The sequence below is a fragment of the Lonchura striata genome, chromosome 9, assembly GCF_050655825.1.
Source record: "Lonchura striata isolate lonStrDom1 chromosome 9, ASM5065582v1, whole genome shotgun sequence".
In the NCBI taxonomy this organism is placed as follows: Eukaryota; Metazoa; Chordata; class Aves; order Passeriformes; family Estrildidae; genus Lonchura; species Lonchura striata.
Genome location: NC_140711.1, coordinates 27,461,804 through 27,481,907, shown reverse-complemented (window position 1 = coordinate 27,481,907; position 20,104 = coordinate 27,461,804). Strand labels below are relative to the sequence as shown.

The window sequence follows — 20,104 nt, the reverse complement described above, 5'->3', positions numbered from 1 at the left end:
GGCGGAACGGCGGCAGGGCGGCGCGGGGCAGGCTCTGACCGGGCGGGCTGCGGGGAAGCCGGGCAGAAACAACACTTTTCCATGCGTATTCACTTTTTAGTGTCTATTACACAAAGATCTGTTTTATTTTTTATTTCTCCTCCTGCGCCTTCCCCGCGGGCGGCGGCGGGGGGAAGGCCCGGCCGGGTTTCCCGGCGCTGAGGCGGCGGCGGGCGGGGGAGGGGCGGGCGGGCGCTCCCGCCGCTGCCCCAGACAGTGGGCGGGGCCGGCGCGCGCCGCCGGCGGGTTCGTGCCCGCGCGCCGCCGCCGCCGCCGCCGTCTCGGTCTCCGCAGTGAGGTCACGGGTGGGCGGCGCGAGCGCGGCGCCTGTTCCGCTCCCCGCGGCCGCCGGAGCCCCCGCGGCGCCGGGTGAGCAGCCGGGGAGCTCGCTGGGAACGGCGGGGAGCGCGGCGGCGGAGCCCTGGGGGGAAGGGCGGGAGCGTCCGCCGGGGGATGGGAGGGAGCGGCGGCGCGGGGGCGGCGGGGAGAAGGGGAGCGGGGTACCGGCGTTGGGAGGAGGGGAGGGACACGGGGGCGGCGGAGCGGCGCGGTACGGCCGGGGACGGCGGGGAGCCGGGCAGGGCGGAGGGGCGAGCCCGGCGGCGGGAGGGGGAAGGGCTGAGCCCGGAGCGGTGCCGGCGGGGCCGGGGTGAGTCACGGCGCGGGAGGGAGCGGCGGCGTGCGGCGTCCCGGGAGGGGCCGCGGGGCGAGGGGTCGGTGCCCGGGATGTGGGGGCCGGTGCCCGGCTCGCCGGAGCGCCCGTTCCTTTCGGGCGTGCACGCCGGCAGAGCCGCTCCGGACCGCCCCCTCCCCCGCCGGTATCGCTCATCGGTCGGGGGCTTGTCCCGGTGTTCCGCAAGTTACTGGGAAATGCACCCTGCCTCTGGCAGGCAATCCCGGTGGTTTGGGCTGCAGGGGGCCTTAAAGCTCATCTCCTTCCAGCCCCCCCACCCCGCCATGGGCAGGGACACTTCCACTATCCCAGGCTGCTCCAAGCCCTGTCCAACCTGGCCTTGGACACTTCCAGGGATGGGGCAGCTGCAGCTTCTCTGTGCAGCCTGTGCCACTACCTCACTGCTATCACCGAGAACAATTTCTTCCTTGTATCAAATCAAAACCTTCCCTCTCTCAGTATAAAGCCATTCCCTCTCGTCCGCTGACTCCTGTCACACTTTCACCTGTGTCAAAAGTCCCTCTCCAGTCCTTTTTACCCCTTTAGGTACAGAGCAAACTCTGGGATTGCTTGTGATCAGCCATCTCTCTTTCACAGGTTATCAGGAAGGACGAGCAGAACTCTGTGCTAGCACACGACATGCATCCAGCCCATGGCCTGGATCTCACCTCTATTACTAATAACTTGGGCTGGGAAAATTCTGACACACGCCAGTGACATCTGGGCGAAAGGTGACTCTCTAGGGACGTTTAGTTTTTGCCGTCGGTCTGGATCAGCCTTTAATTTTAGGATTTATTTGTGAACTGCCATAATAGCTGTCACGGTGGTGGTGGTGAAATCATAAAGCTGGCAGCACAATAAAGCAAGCCCTTAAGATTGTGTTTGATCTCTGGGAGCTAAAAGTGCTGAATAAAATTTTCATACAACGTAAACTACGTTTTGGATCAGTTTCGTTGAGATTGACATTCTTCTAACTGAGCCCATTTTTCTATTTTATTATTTAAATAGAGACTTATTTGAAAAGACAGTATATTTTTTAAAGGAAAAAAAAACGATTGAGGATGAACACCCATCAACGCATCGTTTTTTACTAAATTGCTGAACAAGACTACTGTGTAAAGTAGTGGCTAGGGTATGAAGAAAACCTTTTGTATACATATTGCATTGGGGTTTTTATATTATGAAATTTAACAAATAGCTAAGAAAATAGTGTAACCCCCTTCGTTAGTAGTTTTACAGAATTACATACAAAATGGGTTACAATTTTTACTGTTGAATGCTGAAGAAGATGTTTTAGGGAAAGGAGCGTGCAGCTCCAAGATCACATGAAACTATTTTTTATATAAAAAGTAAGAAAATGCACATTCAAGACTGGCTTAATTAAAGCTCAGTGTTCAGCAATGGAAAGCCCACAGATAAACTTCCCTCTAGGTCTGGTTTCAGACCAAAAAAGAAGCAGGATCCAAGAGGATGGGAGTCCTCCACTGAAAAAAGCAATGACTGAAATGCATGTAAATAACAAAGTACAGGTAGTAATAAATAAATTGCCAACAATAAAGAAGGAAAACCTGGATGACTATGATGAAGCTCCGGTGGAGGCTGATGCGGAAACCGCCAAGCCAAACAGTGCTTCACTATCTGAGCCTTTGAGTTTAAATCCAGGTTTGAAACACACGTTGGCACAGTTCCACCTAAGCAGCCAGAGTTCACTGGGTGGACCTGCGGCTTTCTCAGCTCGGTATTCCCAGGAAAGTATGTCACCCACTGTCTTCCTGCCTCTCCCATCACCACAAGTCCTCTCTGGTCCGCTGCTCATCCCTCCAGACAGCTCCACGGAGCTCACGCAGACCCTGCTGGAGGGGGAATCCATCTCTTGTTTTAAAGTCGGAGGAGAAAAAAGACTTTGCCTGCCTCAAGTATTGAATTCGGTTCTCCGAGACTTTTCCTTGCAGCAGATCAACACGGTGTGTGATGAGCTCTATATCTACTGCTCAAGGTGCACTTCAGACCAGCTGCACATTCTGAAGGTTTTGGGAATTCTTCCGTTCAATGCTCCGTCCTGTGGGCTCATTACGCTGACGGACGCTCAGAGACTATGCAATGCTTTACTGCGCCCTCGCACTTTCCCCCAAAGTGGCGGTTTCCTCCCTGGTAAGAACACCTTGGCCCAGCTGAAAGAGACTGGCAGTGCCTTCGAAGTAGAGCATGAATGCCTGGGCAAGTGCCAGGGGTTGTTTGCACCTCAGTTCTACCTTGCCCCGGATGACCCGTGTATCCAGTGCTTGGAATGCTACGGGATGTTCTCACCCCAGACCTTCGTGATGCATTCACACAGATCCCCAGACAAGAGGACCTGCCACTGGGGGTTTGAGTCGGCCAAGTGGCACTGCTACCTGCACATTAACCAAAAATACCTGGGCACATCAGAAGAGAGAGAGCTGAAGCATCTCTTGGAGGAAATGAAGGAGAAATTCAGCGAGAAAAATCAGAAAAGAACTCGGTCCAAAGTAAGTTCACCTGGTGTAAAATTCCCAGATCTCTTTCTGCTCGCACATAAATACTTGTTTTAGAAGCGCATTACTTGGCTTTTCTAAGTGGGAATACTTGTCACATCAAGCCTAAGTTAAATCTGTGTGAGCTTCACCATGGAAATAACATTTCTCATTAAGAGAGGTGGTAATTTCTTTCCTCTTTGGGCTGCAAGTAACCATTTGAGGTGGCTTGGCTTTGTTGGTTCTTGTTCTGTCCTAAAGTATACAGACTCTGGAAAATTCAGGCTATTGTGAAAATTTTCATTCTCCCGTTTGACCTTTGAGTAGGTTTTAATGCAGCGTGTGCTGCAGCAGCTGAGCAAAGCAGAAAGGAGCTTGAAAATCAAGCATTACAAATGAATTCTTCATTTGTTGTTTGTACTCCAGCATGCACACGTGGGCTGGATGGCAACCTGGCTTGCTGGCCACCCATCTCATGACTTGTGTGCAGGGTAATGGTGCTTAGCTAAATGGCTATTTAGAAGCCCAAAGTCTGCTTGTTCAGCAAGAGCTTTCTGTTTAAACCACTTGTGCAGTGAAATATGCCAAAAAGAGGGGGTTTTAAGCAGCCCAAGTAATGAGCTGTGGGCCGGTATCTTGACAATAGTTAATAATAGACATCTTATTTTTTCCTAAAATACTGCTGCAAGTCTGTGCTGTGGTTCCAAAATACAGAGCTTATTTGTCCCTTGGAGAGCTTCTACTTTAAATAATAGGACAAGTAGCAGAGAAACATTAATATTGTAGATGTTCCCATTCATAGAAAGCACAATTTTGGGGTATAATTTAAACTTTTAATGGTTTCTGCCCCATGACAGTTTCTTTTCAGTGTATTCAGTGTTTCTGTGTCTGTTTGATGGCTGCTGGTTTGATGATAAATCCATGTTGCCTGTTGGATGTTTTGTGGTGGATTTCAAAATAGCAGCAAGAGCAGCGCAGATGGTTGAGCCCAAAAAGGGGTGCTATGAGCTGACACCTTTCAGCACAAATTTCTGAAAAGTTGGTTTTGCAGGAAGGCTGACGGTAGTAACAGGTATTGTTACAGTGGTGCCAGTCTGCAGGAAGAGATTTTACCAGCAGATTCCCATGGAAGTCTGCAGTATGGCATGCTTCCACATGCTGAATTATTTGAAGATGCAGTCTCCTAGCAAAGAGATTTTGCTTTTCAACTGATAAAGACATGTCAGTCTTTATTCTTGCAATGCCAGTGTAGGAAGTGGACTACAGCATGGTGGATACATCAGTGGAAATAGTTTTCCATGTTCACACCTATAAGTGCTGCTTCTCTTCCCACAGCAGCACATTTCAGACAATGAGATCTTTCAGTTTCATGTGCAAAGATGAAAAAACCCAGCTGGAAAGAGCAGTGGCAGTAATTTGGACTGGACTGGTGCAAATGAAATTGTAAAACTTTCTGTGGTCTTGTGTTGCAGACCCGTGTAATTCTTTCTTACAAAGCAACATGTGAAACCAGAGTCAGAAGCTATGAAAACCTGAGCTAAATACAGCGGTGGGGGAGGTTTTGGGTTTTTTTTCATCCTGTGTATATTCATCTGGGAAGTATGAAAGAGTAAAAGAGTTTAAGAGGGCAGTACTGGGGTAGAGTTTCCCTTTTCTTTTCCTGAGGGAGCTTAGGCTGCTTCAGAGAATCACAGAATAGTTTAGGTTAGAAGGGACCTTAAAGATAATTTCATTCCACCCCCCTGGCCTGGATGGGGACACCTTCCACTAGCCCAGATTGCTCACAGCTCCATCCAGCCTGACCTTGAACATCTCCAGGGATGGAGCAGCCACAACTTCCTTTCCTCATTTCTGTGTTGTGGGAGAAGTATCAGGTACAGCACATAGACATTCCCTTTCCTTACACTCCTAGGGGAATTTATTTGCAGGATGTTCTGTTTGCTGTTCTGTCACCTCCTCACCACCTTTGCTGAGTCAGTTCACAGCAGTGCTGACACATCCTTTGTGGTTGTCTTGGACCCAGGAGGAACAGTTGCCCTTGGCTAGGTCTTTCCCCATGTAGTAATAATGAATTAATTAAATCCCATAGTCTTCGGAGCATCCTAGATGCCATGCTTTGCCTTTCTCCTTAACATTTCACTCTGAGTTTATTCACCTCACAGTGCAAATACACTTTTGTTTCAATATTTTAAGAGCAAAGTACTCTTGAGATAAATTCCTTTCTGTTCTTTGTGCTAACAAGAAAGCTGTGTGCTTGACTGTCATAATTTTCTGTGGAGTTGTAGACTGCAGTGCAACATCCACCTGCTCTTCATGGAACAGCTGTCACTGAGTCTCTGCTGATTCCTGGCTGAGAGATCCTTGTTCCCTTTGACTTTGCGACAGTTTCTCATCATCTCTGCACTAAAACTTTGCCTTGCTGATTCCTTGAGCTGATCCTGGTCACAGTATGGGAGTTTTATAAATCCAGTCTGTGCTAAAACAACTGGCTTAATGATTGCACTGAAACCATTACTTACCTATATATTTTTTTTTCCTTAACAGCTTTGTCCAGCTAGCCTTAAAGAAAAATAAATATTATTTCATGTAACCCTTTTAAACAGTTTGAATAGAAGTAATTCAATTCAACTTGTTGTGTTTAAAGAATTATTTAAGAGCATCTAAAATAAATGAAATGGGTAATGAAATAGACATACATACAAACATATATATACATATATATATATATATATATACATACACATACATATATATACATATACATACATACATATATATATATGTGTGTGTGTGTATGTATATGTGTATGCCCTGTTTCATTTACCTGAATGGTGAAGGAAGAATCCTGTTAGAAAAAGACTTCATTTATTTATGGTAGTATTTCATTTCTTTCCTAAGTAAAAATTCGATTGCATGCTGTGAAAGTCATTTGCATGATTCACATTAATGGGTAGACAGTTTCCACTTGAAATAGGAAAAAAAAAAAGGTCAAAAATCTGACCTAGTAATTTGAAAATACAGATGACCTGATAATTTCATATGTAAATATATAAGCATGTTAAAATGTGAGTCCTGAAATATGGACAAATGTGATGTGAAGCTAAAATCAGATCTCTGCATACAAGCTGCAGTATAAGTAGATTATATGTGATTATTTAAGTTATTAGAATGATCTGAGTAAGTAGAAAAAACTTGGCAAATGTCAGGATGAAGCCATTTTTCTAGAGATTATTCAAATCTTTTTTATTTAAAGCCTTTTTATAAATTTACAACTCCAGACCCTCTTTTCCTTGTGCCCTCCCTCCCTTTCTGTCTGTGTTGGAAGTGATTTGAGGAACTGCAGGGGTGGAGTTGAATTTGAGTTTCAATGTGAGAGCTGAGTTTCGTGGGGTGGGAGTTTTGGTCAGAGTGGGGCAGGTGGGGTTTGGTCCCTGCCGGGGTCGGGGGTGTTGGATTGTGCAGAACATGCCTCAGGTCACAGCCAGGGATGAAGTCCTCTAAAGGTTTATTCCAGGGTGTGTAAATACAAACCTTTCTGATAGCACTTATAAGTTGTGGAGATACTAGAACACTACATAAAGGTTTCAGTACAGGATTATGCAACTTTTTTAGCTTTATGGACTGGTTTTTAATTGAGCAGCTTGTGGAAGGGACTGCATCTGGCTGGAATTATGTTGATTTATTTTGTAGCAGCCTGTATGGTGCTAGGTTTTGGATTTGTGGCTAAAACTGTGGCTAACATGCCAATGGTCTGGCTACTGCAATAAAAACTGGGCTAGAAGGAGGAGAAAGAGACTTTGGCATTCAAGGCTGAGGTTGTTTGAGGGTGGCTGGGCAGTTGTCTGAGGGAGGGACTGAGCCATGCCCTTTGCTTCATTTGTGTTTTTCTCTTTCCTTCACCTCTTAAACCAACTTTATCTTGACCCAGGAGCTTTCTTGCTCTTTTTTCCCTTCCATGCCCTGGGGATGGTGCTGAGGGAGCAGCTCTGTGGTGCTTGGCAGCTGCCTGAGGTCAGCCAACCACACCCTACCCAAAACCCTACATCCCAAGGCTGTTTTAATACAGTGAAATTATGAATCAATTTTTTAGCTCTGAGAATATTGTAAATATATGGTGAGACACCTTTCACTTGAAATTAAGAGCAGCTTTGCAGAGGAACACTAGGTATCACCAGGAATTTCTAGTAAAGAGTAGTTCCAAAAACATTTCTTGAGCTACACACAACAAGAGTTGCTTTCCAAATGCAAAATACACAGAAGTTTTTAAGATTGTATATTCTGATGCACCTGAAGAAATTTTGTTTGCTACTGCAAAGGGAATGGCATTTTCATGTTACTGGGAACAGTTTTGCCTGCTTGTATAATAAAAATTTGTGATGACTGAAGAAAGTTCTGTCCCTGGAACACCAGCACACTGTTCCATTTAATTTTGAGATAAAGTATCTGGCAGGTGCTTACTTTATATAGAAACATTATTACAAAAGGCTCCTACAGTCTTTTGAGAATCTTTTCTGCTTTCTGTTTCTCCCAAGCTTGTTTTAATGGAGTTTTGGAAACTCAGCAGAGCTTTTAGATAGGTCTGTAAAGACATTTTCTGTTAATTTCATTGCTCTTTTGCCCACAATGGTAAATTGGAGATCAGAGAAAATTCTGTGGCTTGCATCACCCTGCATCTTTTTCAAAGACATCCCATTTTCCAGTGCCCCAGTTTCTCTGGTGTATTAATGGTGTAAATGCCATTTTTATTAGGAGTATTTATGAAAATGTAAATAACCTGTATCCATGTTTCAATTATCAGTTTATTTGCTTTCCTTTAGGCAGAGTCACAGCAGAACCTGGAATTATCACAGTGGTATCCAGTTATAAAGCAAGAAGCAGAAACTGATCCTCAACCACCTTCCTTTTTCCACCCCAGGTAAATTGAGTTTCCTGTGTAGAACTGTAAGCACTGTCAAGTATTCAAATACTTTTGGCTATTTAGAGATGCTTCAAACTGAAAAATATGTATTTGCAACCAGAACTGTTAGGAAAACTCTTCAGGTATCACACAGGAATGATTTAACCCTAAATTTTTATGCATTTCTTGGTGTGAATACTAATGAACTGCTTATGAGTGTTTTTTGGTATAGGACTAAAGCTGTGACCTGTGGGTGTTCTTCAGCAGGCAATACAATTGAAATGTAATTAAAATTTCCCCTTTCTTAGTAGAAATGACAGAGGTAACTTTTGATCTTTCATATTGTAAGACAATGCATGCATGTGGAAAGCTGCACAGCATCTATTTACCATGAGGACAACTTAATTTCCTTTCAGAAAGGACTTCCAAGAGGTGTTTGAAGGCTTTCTTCCACAGTGGAACAAGGGCTGCAGCTGAAGTGTCTGAGGGATGGTTTCCTGGTTTTAGAAACCAAGTGCATTTCCTGACTCCTTACCAAATTTGTCACCTGCAGCAGCAAGGGAAATGGTTTTTCTTGATACTCCTCTTGCCCTCACCCTCTGTGGTTGCACAGGTCCTGAATTTGGGTCAGAGCAGACCCTTTTTGGTGCACGCACATCACACTGGTTCCCACGTAAAGAAGGGAGTGGAGGAACTTCTGTGGTGGGCCCTCATGTTCTGTTTGTGCCAGTGCCTTCCTTCAGAACCAGCAGAAAGGGAAGTGTTGAAGGCAGCAGTTGAACTCCAGTGACACTGGTGGTCTTGGCACTGACCTGAACACACCTGGGGCTCTCTTCCCTCTGTACTGGGCTGGGTGGTGAGCTGAGGGAGGGACACAGGGATGCTCCCTGGAGTCCAGGAGCTGTGAAAAACCAAATGGGCAGCTCAGTGTACTTGGGAAGGAATGTCCAGCATTGGTCTCGGATGTGCCCCAGGCCTGTCAGAACACAGCTGCTCATTCCCACATCACTGATCACCTCCCCATCCTTCATTGCCAATATAAGGATTATGAAAATGCTGGAGAGTCTGGATTCAGTGGCATTCTAATTTCACTCTTCGCATTTAAATGAAGTTGTGATATGATTTACTGAATTTTTTTTTAATCAGCAATGTTTGGAAAATCTACTTGTTTAATAGCCTCAAAACCTTATCTAGATAATCTACTCAGTAGAGATTAAGTGGGTCGTTAGGCTTTCCTTTTGCGTAGGAAAAATTTTAAAAGGATGTGCTTATTTTTCATTGATACTTTCACAGTTTGAACTCATGTAAAATTAAACTTACTGCTCTCAACCAGCCATCATTTATTATGTCTTACCTTTCACTATGAATTTTACTCCTCTGCTGTTTTTTTCAGTTACTACCTTTACATGTGTGATAAAGTGGTTGCCCCGAATGTGTCTCTTGCATCTCAATATAAAGATGTTGCAAAAACAGCGGTAAAAGCTTCAGAAGTTAATAAATCCTCACCTGGGCAGTCAGAGAAGAAGCTCAGTAGTGGAAAGCACAAAAAATCTGCCTCCTATCCAGAGCTTTCTCTTGAAGAACAGGAAAAAATGGACTTGAAAACTGGGGTGGAGCAGCCAAATAAACGTTTAGGTGAGTAGTGAAAATTACATTGAAGGCTTTTATTTTTATACCACAGAATTTTGGAAAGCTTTACACTGAGCTAAAATTTTGTGATGTCACTTCAGCTTTCCAAAAATTCCCTCCACCTTTTTGTAACCTCGGTTTTCTTTGCATTTTTTTCACTCTGGAATTTGAACTTTCTGTGATTATTGTTCTCTTGTTTTTTTCCTGCGTAGATCCTCCTGTGTCAACTCGTTCTGCGAGAGGTGCAAAGTCTGAGCGCGTTTCTTCCAAAATCCCCAGAGACTCTGGCCGTGGGGAGGGACGTGCTGATGCACGAACCTTGTCCCCCACGCTCATGAAGGACATCAGCTGTGAGGATGACAAGGGAAGGATCATGGAAGAAGTCATGAAAACCTACATCAAGCAGCAGGAGAAGCTGAACACGATTTTGCGGAGGAAGCAGCAGCTCCAAATGGTACAGTGGCAGTCTGAGTGCATTTCCCCCTGGGCAGCAGGGAGCTGGTGTGGGCTTGCTGGCTCCACAGTCAACATCCCATCATTTAGATTGCGTCATTTAGAAACACCAGAGCATATAGATCATCTTTCTCTCAGCTTAAATCCAGACACCAAATCTTCAATATCCCTTATGCTCATGAGTTTTGAGCCCACTAATAAGTGGTGTCTCTTCTGTTTGCAGCTGTTGGGTCCAAGCAGCTCCTGCTTTTGCTGTATGCTCTAAAATATCTCAGTTTTCAGTGTTTCAAAGATGCAGATACTGGTATTCTAGGGACGATCTTATCACTGCCATGTATAAACAAGAACACCATTTTCCTATTCTTCTTTGCTAAGCCGTGCTTTTAGGGATTTTATTTTTAGTCTTTTCTTTAATAATGAATTCTTTTAGAAGCTGTGTTCATTTGTGACATTTCTGTTTTCTGAATTCAGTGAAATACTGTCTTTGCTCCTTGCATCCATGGAAGAGACCTAATATTTTAATTTATTTTATTTAAATTTAAATGTTAATTGCAGAATCTAGGAGCTCAGGTAGGGCCCTAGAGCTGCTACTTTAAAGTTGTTCTGCTGTTGGAGATAAAGCTTGTAGATAAGTTAAAAAAGAGTTTAAAAATATCAAAATGTCAGTGGACAAAGAAATAAAACACTTCATTTTGTTTTCTGATGCTACAGTTCTTGCATCTTCAAAGTATATTTTAGTGAATCAGTGCTGTTGCTTCCTGAGGTTCACTGCTGAAAATGCAAATTTGTTTCTGAAAGCTCTGTGTACTTGGAAGTAGAAGTAATTTCTTAAAAATTAGATGCATGTTACAGAATTCCATGCTGTCATTGATAAGTAGATAAATACCATTATAAGGCTGTTGTTATTGGTAGTTACAAGTGGTCTTTTTGGCCTCAGTGGTTCCAGAAACACTTTTAAATTGAGTTTTTTTATTTTTCTGGTGTTAGAAGGAAGGAGTATGTGATCTTGATCTTTGTTTACAGGAAGTGGAAATGTTAAGCAACTCTAAAGCTATGAAGGAACTGACTGAAGAGCAGCAGAATTTACAAAAAGAACTCGAGTGTTTGCAAGCAGAGCATGCACAAAGAATGGAAGAATTTTATTTTGAGCAGAGAGACTTGGAGAAGAAACTGGACCAAGTGATGAAGCAAAAATGTAGCTGTGACTCCAATTTGGAAAAAGATAAAGAAGCTGAATATGCAGCACAGGTGAGAAGGGAAGGTTCATTTCAAACACAACATGTTTAGTGTATCAGGAAATTGTGAAGGCGTTATTCAGCCACCTTAAGGTCTCGTTTTCTTTGTGTGTTCTGCCACCACAGACAGATACCAAAATAGGTCAGTGACAGCAATATTTATTTTCCTGTTCCTTGATTGAATCTGAGGTAGATTGTAACTTACAGAAACATATTATATTATAGATGAAATATTTACACATGAGGTTTGTTACATCCTCATTTAAAACAAATTCTGTTTTTAATGTATATAGGCTTGCCCATGATACAGACTTAAACATTATTTTTATTTTATGTAAAAAAAAAAAAAATCCAAACCTCTGAACCTTCTTTTGGTCAGATTAGCAGCATACCTTGCTGCTCCTCATGTTCCTTGCTGGTAGAATCTTCTGCACTATCTGAGAAGCCCCTTCTGGGCTGTAAAAAGACATTTGGCCAAGCATTTTCTTGGAAATGAAAACCATATTGGTGTCTCTCATTCTTGCCTTTTGGATTCATATGTCAAAACCTATGGAGTTGTTTTTTCTTCTCACTTTCCTTTTAGCTTTTATTATTGCTTCTTTACGTTGGAGGTTATTCCAATGGGAAAAAATACAGTTAATGATAAAGGGAACCTTGGAATGCCCCTTTGAAAAATCAGCTGTAGTTATGATTAATTTTTTTTATTTTGCACCGTATCACAGGTTTATTAACAGGCTTATTTTTAAAGTGAACAAAATCTAAAACTTGAGCTCAGTAGAGCTCTGTGGTGCTTTGTTCATAACTGTGTATATTTCCTGTTCTGACTAACTCAAACTGAGAAACAGGCACTACTTGAGAGACAGGTTTTGGTATTTTTGGTGAGTAGGGCAGAGACTCGCATTGTAAAATCCTTCTCATGAATTTGATTTCATGACATCCCACTCCACTGATTCCTGGCCTCTGCTGCCAGAAATAATCCTCTCTGACTAAGGCCTGATTTACTAAACATCTGGTACGAGCCCTGTTAGTGCAAGTAACAACGTGTTCTAATTTAGGGAGATCATCATGTACAGCATGTTTTATAGGGCTTGTGCAGCTTACTCCCTTTGGAGGGTGAAAATTGGTTGTGTGTTCCTTTTGAAGTCAGACTTTGAAAACTACATACATTCCTTGTGAAAAAGTTTGCTCTGTTATTACCTCTGTGGTAGATCTATTCACAGTATATAATTTGAACCTTTTTTTTTTCTATTTGTCACATCTTGCAGTAGATTCTGGTTCCAAGAAGCACCAGAGTTAAACAGAAGTCTTGGGAACAGAGAACTTCCCCAAGCTGTGTATACAGCATTTTAAAAAAGCCTTAATCTGATGTGCTCTTGAAGCAGTTGCCTTTTCTGTCTGAGAACTGTGGACTGGGAGGAACTCTCCTTGTGCATTAAACAGAATTAGGAATTTGGTATTTGCAGCTTTCTAGGCCTGTCTGAATATGCACTGTCTTGTCCCCCTTTTTGACTTCTTTATTGCAACAGTTGCTTCACCCTGTCAGTCACAGTAGGGCAGAATAACCAGTCCTGGAACCTTTCCTTAGAGCTGGAAATCAAAGCCACAGACGTGCTGCAGCATGCAGGCAGTGGGCACTGTTGCACTGCAGCACTTCACTGCATCACTTGTGCAGGCAGGACTTGCATTAACAGCCTGTTGTTGGCTAAGAACTGCTGAAGTATTTCTGATTAAAGAAGTGGGGATGAAATGTGGTGTTTCTCTAAAACCAGCCATTCCTTCACCCACTGGGTTCTGAATTAGTTGGTGAACACCAGTAATACCCTGTGTGTTCCTGCTCTTTCCTTCCATGAGCTGTCTTCCTAATTCTCAGTGAGAGGGATGCTTAGTGATGATGTACCTCAGGTAGATACCTGTAATTATAAAGGCAAATGTTTTTTTTTTTTTGTAATGGAATGAGGTCTTTTAGTAAGAAATAACCCCTAGATCAATGGGAGAGAGAATAGCTGCTTTCCAGTCTCCTCCCTGTTTTAACTGCTGGTACTATAAGTAATAAGGAACTTGCCCACACTTGGAAAGATGTTTCCAGATGTCCCTGTAAATAATTTTAGTGACATTCTAGCAAGTTTTAGCCTTGCTGTATTTCAAAGAGAAAAAGAATACTCAATTTCAGTGTTTAAACACAAAATATATCACAAAAACATTTGTGTGGCCTTAGGTTTATATTTGAACACACACACACACACACACACACACACACACACACACACGGTTATGTTCAAGATTTCCTGAATATTTCATTTCTACTAAGGAACATCAGAAAACAGTGTTGTTGGTTTTGTTTCTTTAGAAATACATTCAGGCTTTGAAATAAAGAAGTAGTATATTGTCAGGTAAGAGAAATGGACTTGGGAAATGAAAAAATGCAGTTTGTTCTGGGATTTGTGACACATCCAATGCAGACATCATCACAATTTTTCCCAACAGATTCTGTGTGTTATTGACAGTTCGGTATGACAGTTCATACAGATAAAATTTACATGCATTTAAAAATTAGATTTTCTCATTTTCTAAATTATAGTATGATGTTTATGATACTTTGCACATTGATATTGTTTGCTAATGGTGTAGCAGGTAAGTGATAACTTCATAACTGCATAATTCTGGTGGACTGAAATACTTGGATGCATAGAGTGGCCATCTGTGACCCTTTGACATTTGCTAAAATTTACTCTGCCTCTGTGTCTCTTGTGTTTCACAGCTGGCAGAGTTGAGGCAGAGGTTGGATCATGCAGAGGCAGATAGACAAGAGCTCCAGGATGAACTGAGACAGGAACGAGAGGCCCGGGAAAAGCTGGAGATGATGATAAAGGAATTGAAGCTACAGATCCTGAAATCTTCAAAAAATGGGAAAGGAAAATAGAAATTGGAAGAGGAAGCATGACTGTGTCCTTCAAACAGGGTGTTTTGGTTTTCATGATTGTGAACAATTTTTGTGTGCTGAGAAAAAGTGTTCTCTATGGATTTCTATCTCCCAGACAGGTCCAGATCAAGATATACATAGATATAAATAAATAGAGATAGACATTTTTAGATTTTCTTAGCCAATGAAAATCTGCATTGATTTGTACTGGTGTTTTTTTCAAGCAATGAAAAAATACGAAACTCTTGATTTAGAGTGACCAGTTTCTGTCTATTTCTAATGCAGTCTTAAGGACTCTACACCCTTTAACACTGTCTGTTAAAACATATGTGGGTATCTTTATTTTGCTATCAATTGCACATCCAGTTATAAAAGTACATTTAAAATATCCTCAATTCTTCAAAGTCTTAAATAGTTTGGGTTTCAGTATTCTTGAACTGAGGAAAGTAAAGGCAGCTTTTTGTCTGTAAGGCAGAGCTCAAAATTGCCAGAACTGATTGTTGATTGAGTATCAAAAGTGATTTACCAGCATGAGTTCTTCCCATAAATTCATTATGTGAAGTCAGCTGATCTTTTCAGTATTGTCTGTTTAACAACTCATTATCAATCTAAGGAGTGTTAGAGCCAGCACTTGCTTGCTCTGCTGGAAAAGGAAAACATTAGGGGTTGTTTTTTTTATTTTGGTTTGGTTTTGTGAATTAAAAAATTTGCAATTACAGTGGAATCTTGGGAAGTTAAAAATTTACAAGGTTTCTTCTGTTTTCTTCTAGTACATATGAAAGAAACATTAATAAAAGGCTTGAAGGTGGGGCTTTTCCTTTTAGAAACTGAGAAAGTTTGATTTAACTGTTTTTCAGATATTGATGCTTTCAACAAAAATAATATTTATTAAGGAATATATATTAATTTCTTCAGTACCCTAAGCCTCTACACTTCAAGCTTCTTGCCAACTTGTGGATTTTTCTTTCAATACATAGAACAGGCCTTAACTGACATTGTGATCATAGCTTAAAATATAAAATTCTGAGGTATGGCACTTTGAAAAATCATTTTGATAGTCTCTGTATTTGAATGACATGGTAGGGTTACCATGAATTAAGAAAATACAGCATGTTTGTTAAGCTATAACATTGGGAAATGTGTAATTGTACAGAATTACTGTTTTATGTATATATATAATGTCTGAGTACTTCTGAAGTTTGGTTCCTAGTGGGTTAAATGCATGGCTAAAGTTGGATGAAGAAAAACTTTTTTGCACTTCTCTCCAAAAAATTGGATACAGCTGGCAGATGTCAGCTGGTCATGTCAGTGATAGGAATATTTTAGTAATTCTAGTGTTTCATTACATAATTTTAACTTGTACTTTTAGTTTCTGGTTTTGAGGTACTTAAATTTAATATTCTCAATAACTCAGTTATTTTTGGATGAAACCACTAGTAAAAGCCTACATTGATTTTTTTCCCCCTCCTCAATAAGTAAAACAGAAAAATCTTTTTTGCTTCTCTGTTTGTGATATAACAAGAATGAATATCACAGAGAAAGATAAAATTGCACATATTTTTAAATTTAATGAGAAATGAGGTGGTGAATTAAATGTCACAGAGTCATAGGATGATTTTTTAATAACTGTACAATTTTGTCTACGAGCTCTGTGTCATGTTTACACTGACAAGGTTAGATGAAAAAAAAATTTCTTTGTCAGTGTTGAGAATCATAGAATGGTTTGGGTTGGAAGGGATCTTAAAGATCATCTAATTCCACCTCCTCCTGGAAAAGAATACCAGGATTATATTTTTCTCTTTTTCAGCTTCCATCTCCAAATTTTTCCTTTGGAAAAAAAAACCAACCTAGTAAAAAAAAAAAAAAAAAAAAAAAAGAGCTAAAAAAAACAAACTAAAAAGGAAAAGGCCTATCTTTGCAGCTTGGTTTGGAGGGAAAGGTGCTGACGAAATGGTTCTGGTTGTGTGTGCACCACTTGCTTTAAAAACACCACCAATGTTTTGTTGTTCAGCTAACAACCCCGTCGTGGGATTGCTGGGGGTGTGATGGCTGGGGAGCAGAGCCCAGGGCTGTGCAGTGGGATTGGCAGATCCTGTGTTGGATGGGCTGGGAATGGGGAAGGTCCTGGGGTGCTGCTGAAGGATGGACAGAGTCTCTTTGTGTTGCTTCTCAGTGTTGTAGGGCTGGCTCGGGCTGTGGGTGTGAGTAAAGCCACAGCTCCTTCTCCCAGCTGCAGTGGATGCTGCACCACAGCATTTATAGCTCAGCTCTTGGATGTTTGGAAGCCTCCTGGCATTATTCTGTTAGTAGGATAGTGAATGTTCTGTTTCCATTCAGGTCTTGTCTGTGTTCTTGTCCTGCTCAGATGTTCCCCTTGGCCAGCAGTTGTTCAGCAGTGGCCGTGGAGGGCTGGTGCTGCCCAGGTTCCTGAGCCTCAGCCAGCACTTGGGTCACTGCTGGAGGCTCTGGAAATGCTGTGGCCATCCTTTGTACCAATAAAAAGGTGGCCATCCTTTGTGCCAATATTTTCACTGTTGCAAGAACTCCAGCAGCTATAGGAAGTTTTACCAATTCCAATTGCAGATAAGGCCTCCTGATTATTTTGAACATCTGGCTGGTAAAGCCAATGGAACATTTATTAAAATGACCTTAAAAGTATCTTTGTAAATATTCCATTTAGTTAATCTAAAGTTAGAATGCATTTTAAATTATTGTAATCCTCTTAAAATTCTTAAATACTACTTTCAGGCTCTTGACGTAACATAAACAATTTTCATATGTGTAGACTTAATTTTATACTGATTTTAAGTAATAATGTATACATAAATGTGCCATAGACCTTTGTGTGCTCACAGTCTCCAAAAGATAGTTTTTTAGCAAATTGTAAATAATGCTCTTAAGTTTTAGAAAAAATATATGTTGACCTTTTTTTGCAACCTTATCCTATTTCTGTTGAATGGTTCATTTTACAGCCTGACATAGGAACTTGGAATGCACACTTGAGGGCCCTTACTTAAGTGCACACTTAATGGTAGAGACTAAATCAGTCATTAGGTCTTTGCTTTTAGTCACAGCATGCTCATTTTATGTATTTGGTTTGCCTTCAGTCATTGCTTGCTGATCTTTTCAGGCAAGAAGTAAATTTCCCAGGTAGTTGTAACATGAAGCCTGTAGAACAAAGCCCTAAAATTGTCTATAATTTGAAAGTTGCTTTCCTAAACACCTACACCAAGATGGAATTGCCTAGTGCACCTTTTGGAATAAGTAGGATTGGAGATGAATACCTAATTTGCTCCTATACTTTTATAAAAGAGAACTTTAACACACTTTGTGTACTTTAATCAACAAAATATGAGAGCTTAGAGGATAAAACTCTTGTAATTTTGGCAGTCTGGAAACACCTCACAGTGTAACCGGGTGTCCCTCAACGAAGAGATTTTTATCTAAATGTCCAAACTTAGTTAAATCTGTGTTTTAGTTTTTGTAAAGCATATCATTCAGTTGGGGAATTTAGATGAATGTAGTTATGTTTCACATTCTTAAACTAATAATTTTATTCTATATTTAATATATTGATAGCTTAGGTGTAAAACCATCTGTACATAGTAAAGGCATAATGCAATTAGTGATGTAGGAAAAGTTGGGTGGGAGCATTAAGCTACTGATTGGCCTGAAAAGAAATAAGTCTTGGCCTGTATTTTAGAAGTCACAATGTTTTATTCATGAATTCTTGTTTTGTATTGGGGGAGGGAATAGCTAGAATGTGTTATGACATTTTTGGAAACCTTTCCTAGCATTAGTTGGGAAGTTGACCTTGAAATGCTGTCATGGTCAGCTTCCTAGAATTCACTTGTTTGTAGAGTATATATTTTGATTGTCAGTAAAGATAACAACTTTGTATTTTTTCTGCACTTAATTTGTGTAATTAATCCACACAACAGAGTTTTCTATAACATGGTTAAGTTGACAAAAGTTGTAATTTCTCCTACCTGTTAATCTGTGCTTGCAATATTTCAGTAATTATATTTAAGCCATTGATAGTAAGCAGCAGAAAGCTGCAAATTTCTATTTTCTTTTTGCTCATTACATTTGTAGTGTGAGTGTTCATTGGTTTTCTTTACAAAAAGCTTGTAGAATTTTCTATTTGCTGCATAAATCTATTTAAAAAAATACAGTCATTTTTTAGCTTTTGTTAAAGCAGTTATTGCTTACAAATTGCACGATGATTTTATAGTGTGTCTCCCTTACCTTGCAAATGGTTTTTTTCAGGGTTAGTGGTTCAGTTGGAAAATGCTTGAAAAATGAGTTTTAAGCACTTCATCAAGCACAGCAAACATGGTATAAAATTTTGCTATTTGAAAATTAATTAAGTGTAACGATATCAATTGAATTTTTTTTCTTCTAAGAGATACCTCACTGAAAGGAAAGCACAGCTGTACTGTATTTAAATGAATTCTAGGAAATAATAAAAAGTTGGTCTGAAATATTTCGTTGCCATCACGTTGCTTTCTGTGATTGACAGAATGTTTTTTGTGTGTTTTCATCCTCACTCTCTAAAGTATTTATTGCTGTTGACATGCCAGTATAATTCTCTCAAATGACAGAAAGTAGCTGCAAAACAGCTGAGTCCGTGTTAGCTCAAGGCAACAGGTTGAGTGACAATTCTGAAACCATAGGAAAAGCCTGTGAAAAATGATCAGTGCATTCAGCAATTTTTAATACTTTGCCAATGATGTACAGTCTTATTGTCAGCGTTGCTGTGGTTGCATCACATGACACACAAAACTGTCCTCTACCTCACGTGAGATTTAACAGATATTTTATATGGTTTTAGTAGACAAGATGCATCTATCTGGTCACTTCGTTTACAAATTTTGAATTCTATTTATTGAAACATGACATACTGTGCTCTTAGCTTATACCTCAATTGTATTTTGTGCTGTTATCCATTTCCATGCCTTGTAAATACCTGTATAGATCGTGGACTCAAAAACAAATAAAAAACTGTAATGTCAGAAGCCTTGTCTCTGCCGTATTTTTGAACATTGACTTCTAAACTTGGCTCTTTGAAATTGTTGAACTTGGTGCTTTTTCCAAAACAGAGCCTTCCTTGCCTTGAGTACAGTAAATTAAAATCTGATTCCATCAAAACTTGCTAGCAGAGCTCCCTCAGCCTGCAGCAGGTCTCCATTTCTCTAAAAGGTATTTTAAGCAAAATCTACAAGATCAAAGCTATCCCTCCCCGTGGATCCACTTTCTAAAGCTCTTAAGATTCTGTAAAGGTATTGGCACCAAGCTTTCTATGTCTCTTGGCATAAATTTGGTGTTTATACCTGAAAATAGAACTCCTTGCATACTTGGCAAGTTCTCTGGTGCCCAGCTTTGTTGCTGCTTGACTGTTCAAGCAATGTGTGAGTTGTTCATAACTCTGTATCTCAATAATAAATGAGATTAAAAACACACATTGCCAGATGAAATGCTGAGATTATCCAAAATTAAAACCAGAAATGAGAATTTTACTGTATTTGCTGAAAAAAATAGTTACTACTGATGGTGAGTGACTCTCAGGCATTCTTAGTTTTTGTAAACCATGTGATTATATTAACTTTTGGTGCAAATAATATTTTGGAGATTTTCTGGGGAATTTTATTTATACTGAGAAGATTTTCTTGATGCATAAGAAAGCACATTGACACACCTTTTGCTATTTTTTCTTCCCCTCAAAACAGTGCAAAAACACTTTGTCATTCTATTAAGGAGCTTCTC

General features: G+C 40.7%; 1 protein-coding gene across 1 annotated transcript; it reads left to right on the top strand.

The window, feature by feature from the left end:
- Nucleotides 1-274: 274 nt before the first annotated feature.
- Nucleotides 275-19,356, top strand: SKIL (SKI like proto-oncogene). The gene is made up of 7 exons (XM_021548218.4): nt 275-408; nt 1,310-3,219; nt 8,022-8,119; nt 9,495-9,736; nt 9,943-10,184; nt 11,207-11,431; nt 14,177-19,356. The coding sequence occupies exons 2-7, from the start codon at nt 2,113-2,115 to the stop codon at nt 14,336-14,338; spliced, it is 2,076 nt and encodes a 691-aa protein (XP_021403893.2). The 5' UTR covers nt 275-408; nt 1,310-2,112; the 3' UTR covers nt 14,339-19,356.
- The last annotated feature ends 748 nt before the right edge of the window (nt 19,357-20,104 follow it).

Bases quoted from the DNA above. Each gene is read 5' to 3' on its own strand.
- SKIL (XM_021548218.4), top strand. From the start codon at position 2,113: ATGGAAAGCCCACAGATAAACTTCCCTCTAGGTCTGGTTTCAGACCAA. The intron at 9,737-9,942 runs GTGAGTAGTGAA...TTTCCTGCGTAG, and splicing joins GCAGCCAAATAAACGTTTAG to ATCCTCCTGTGTCAACTCGT. The intron at 10,185-11,206 runs GTACAGTGGCAG...CTTTGTTTACAG, and splicing joins GGAAGCAGCAGCTCCAAATG to GAAGTGGAAATGTTAAGCAA.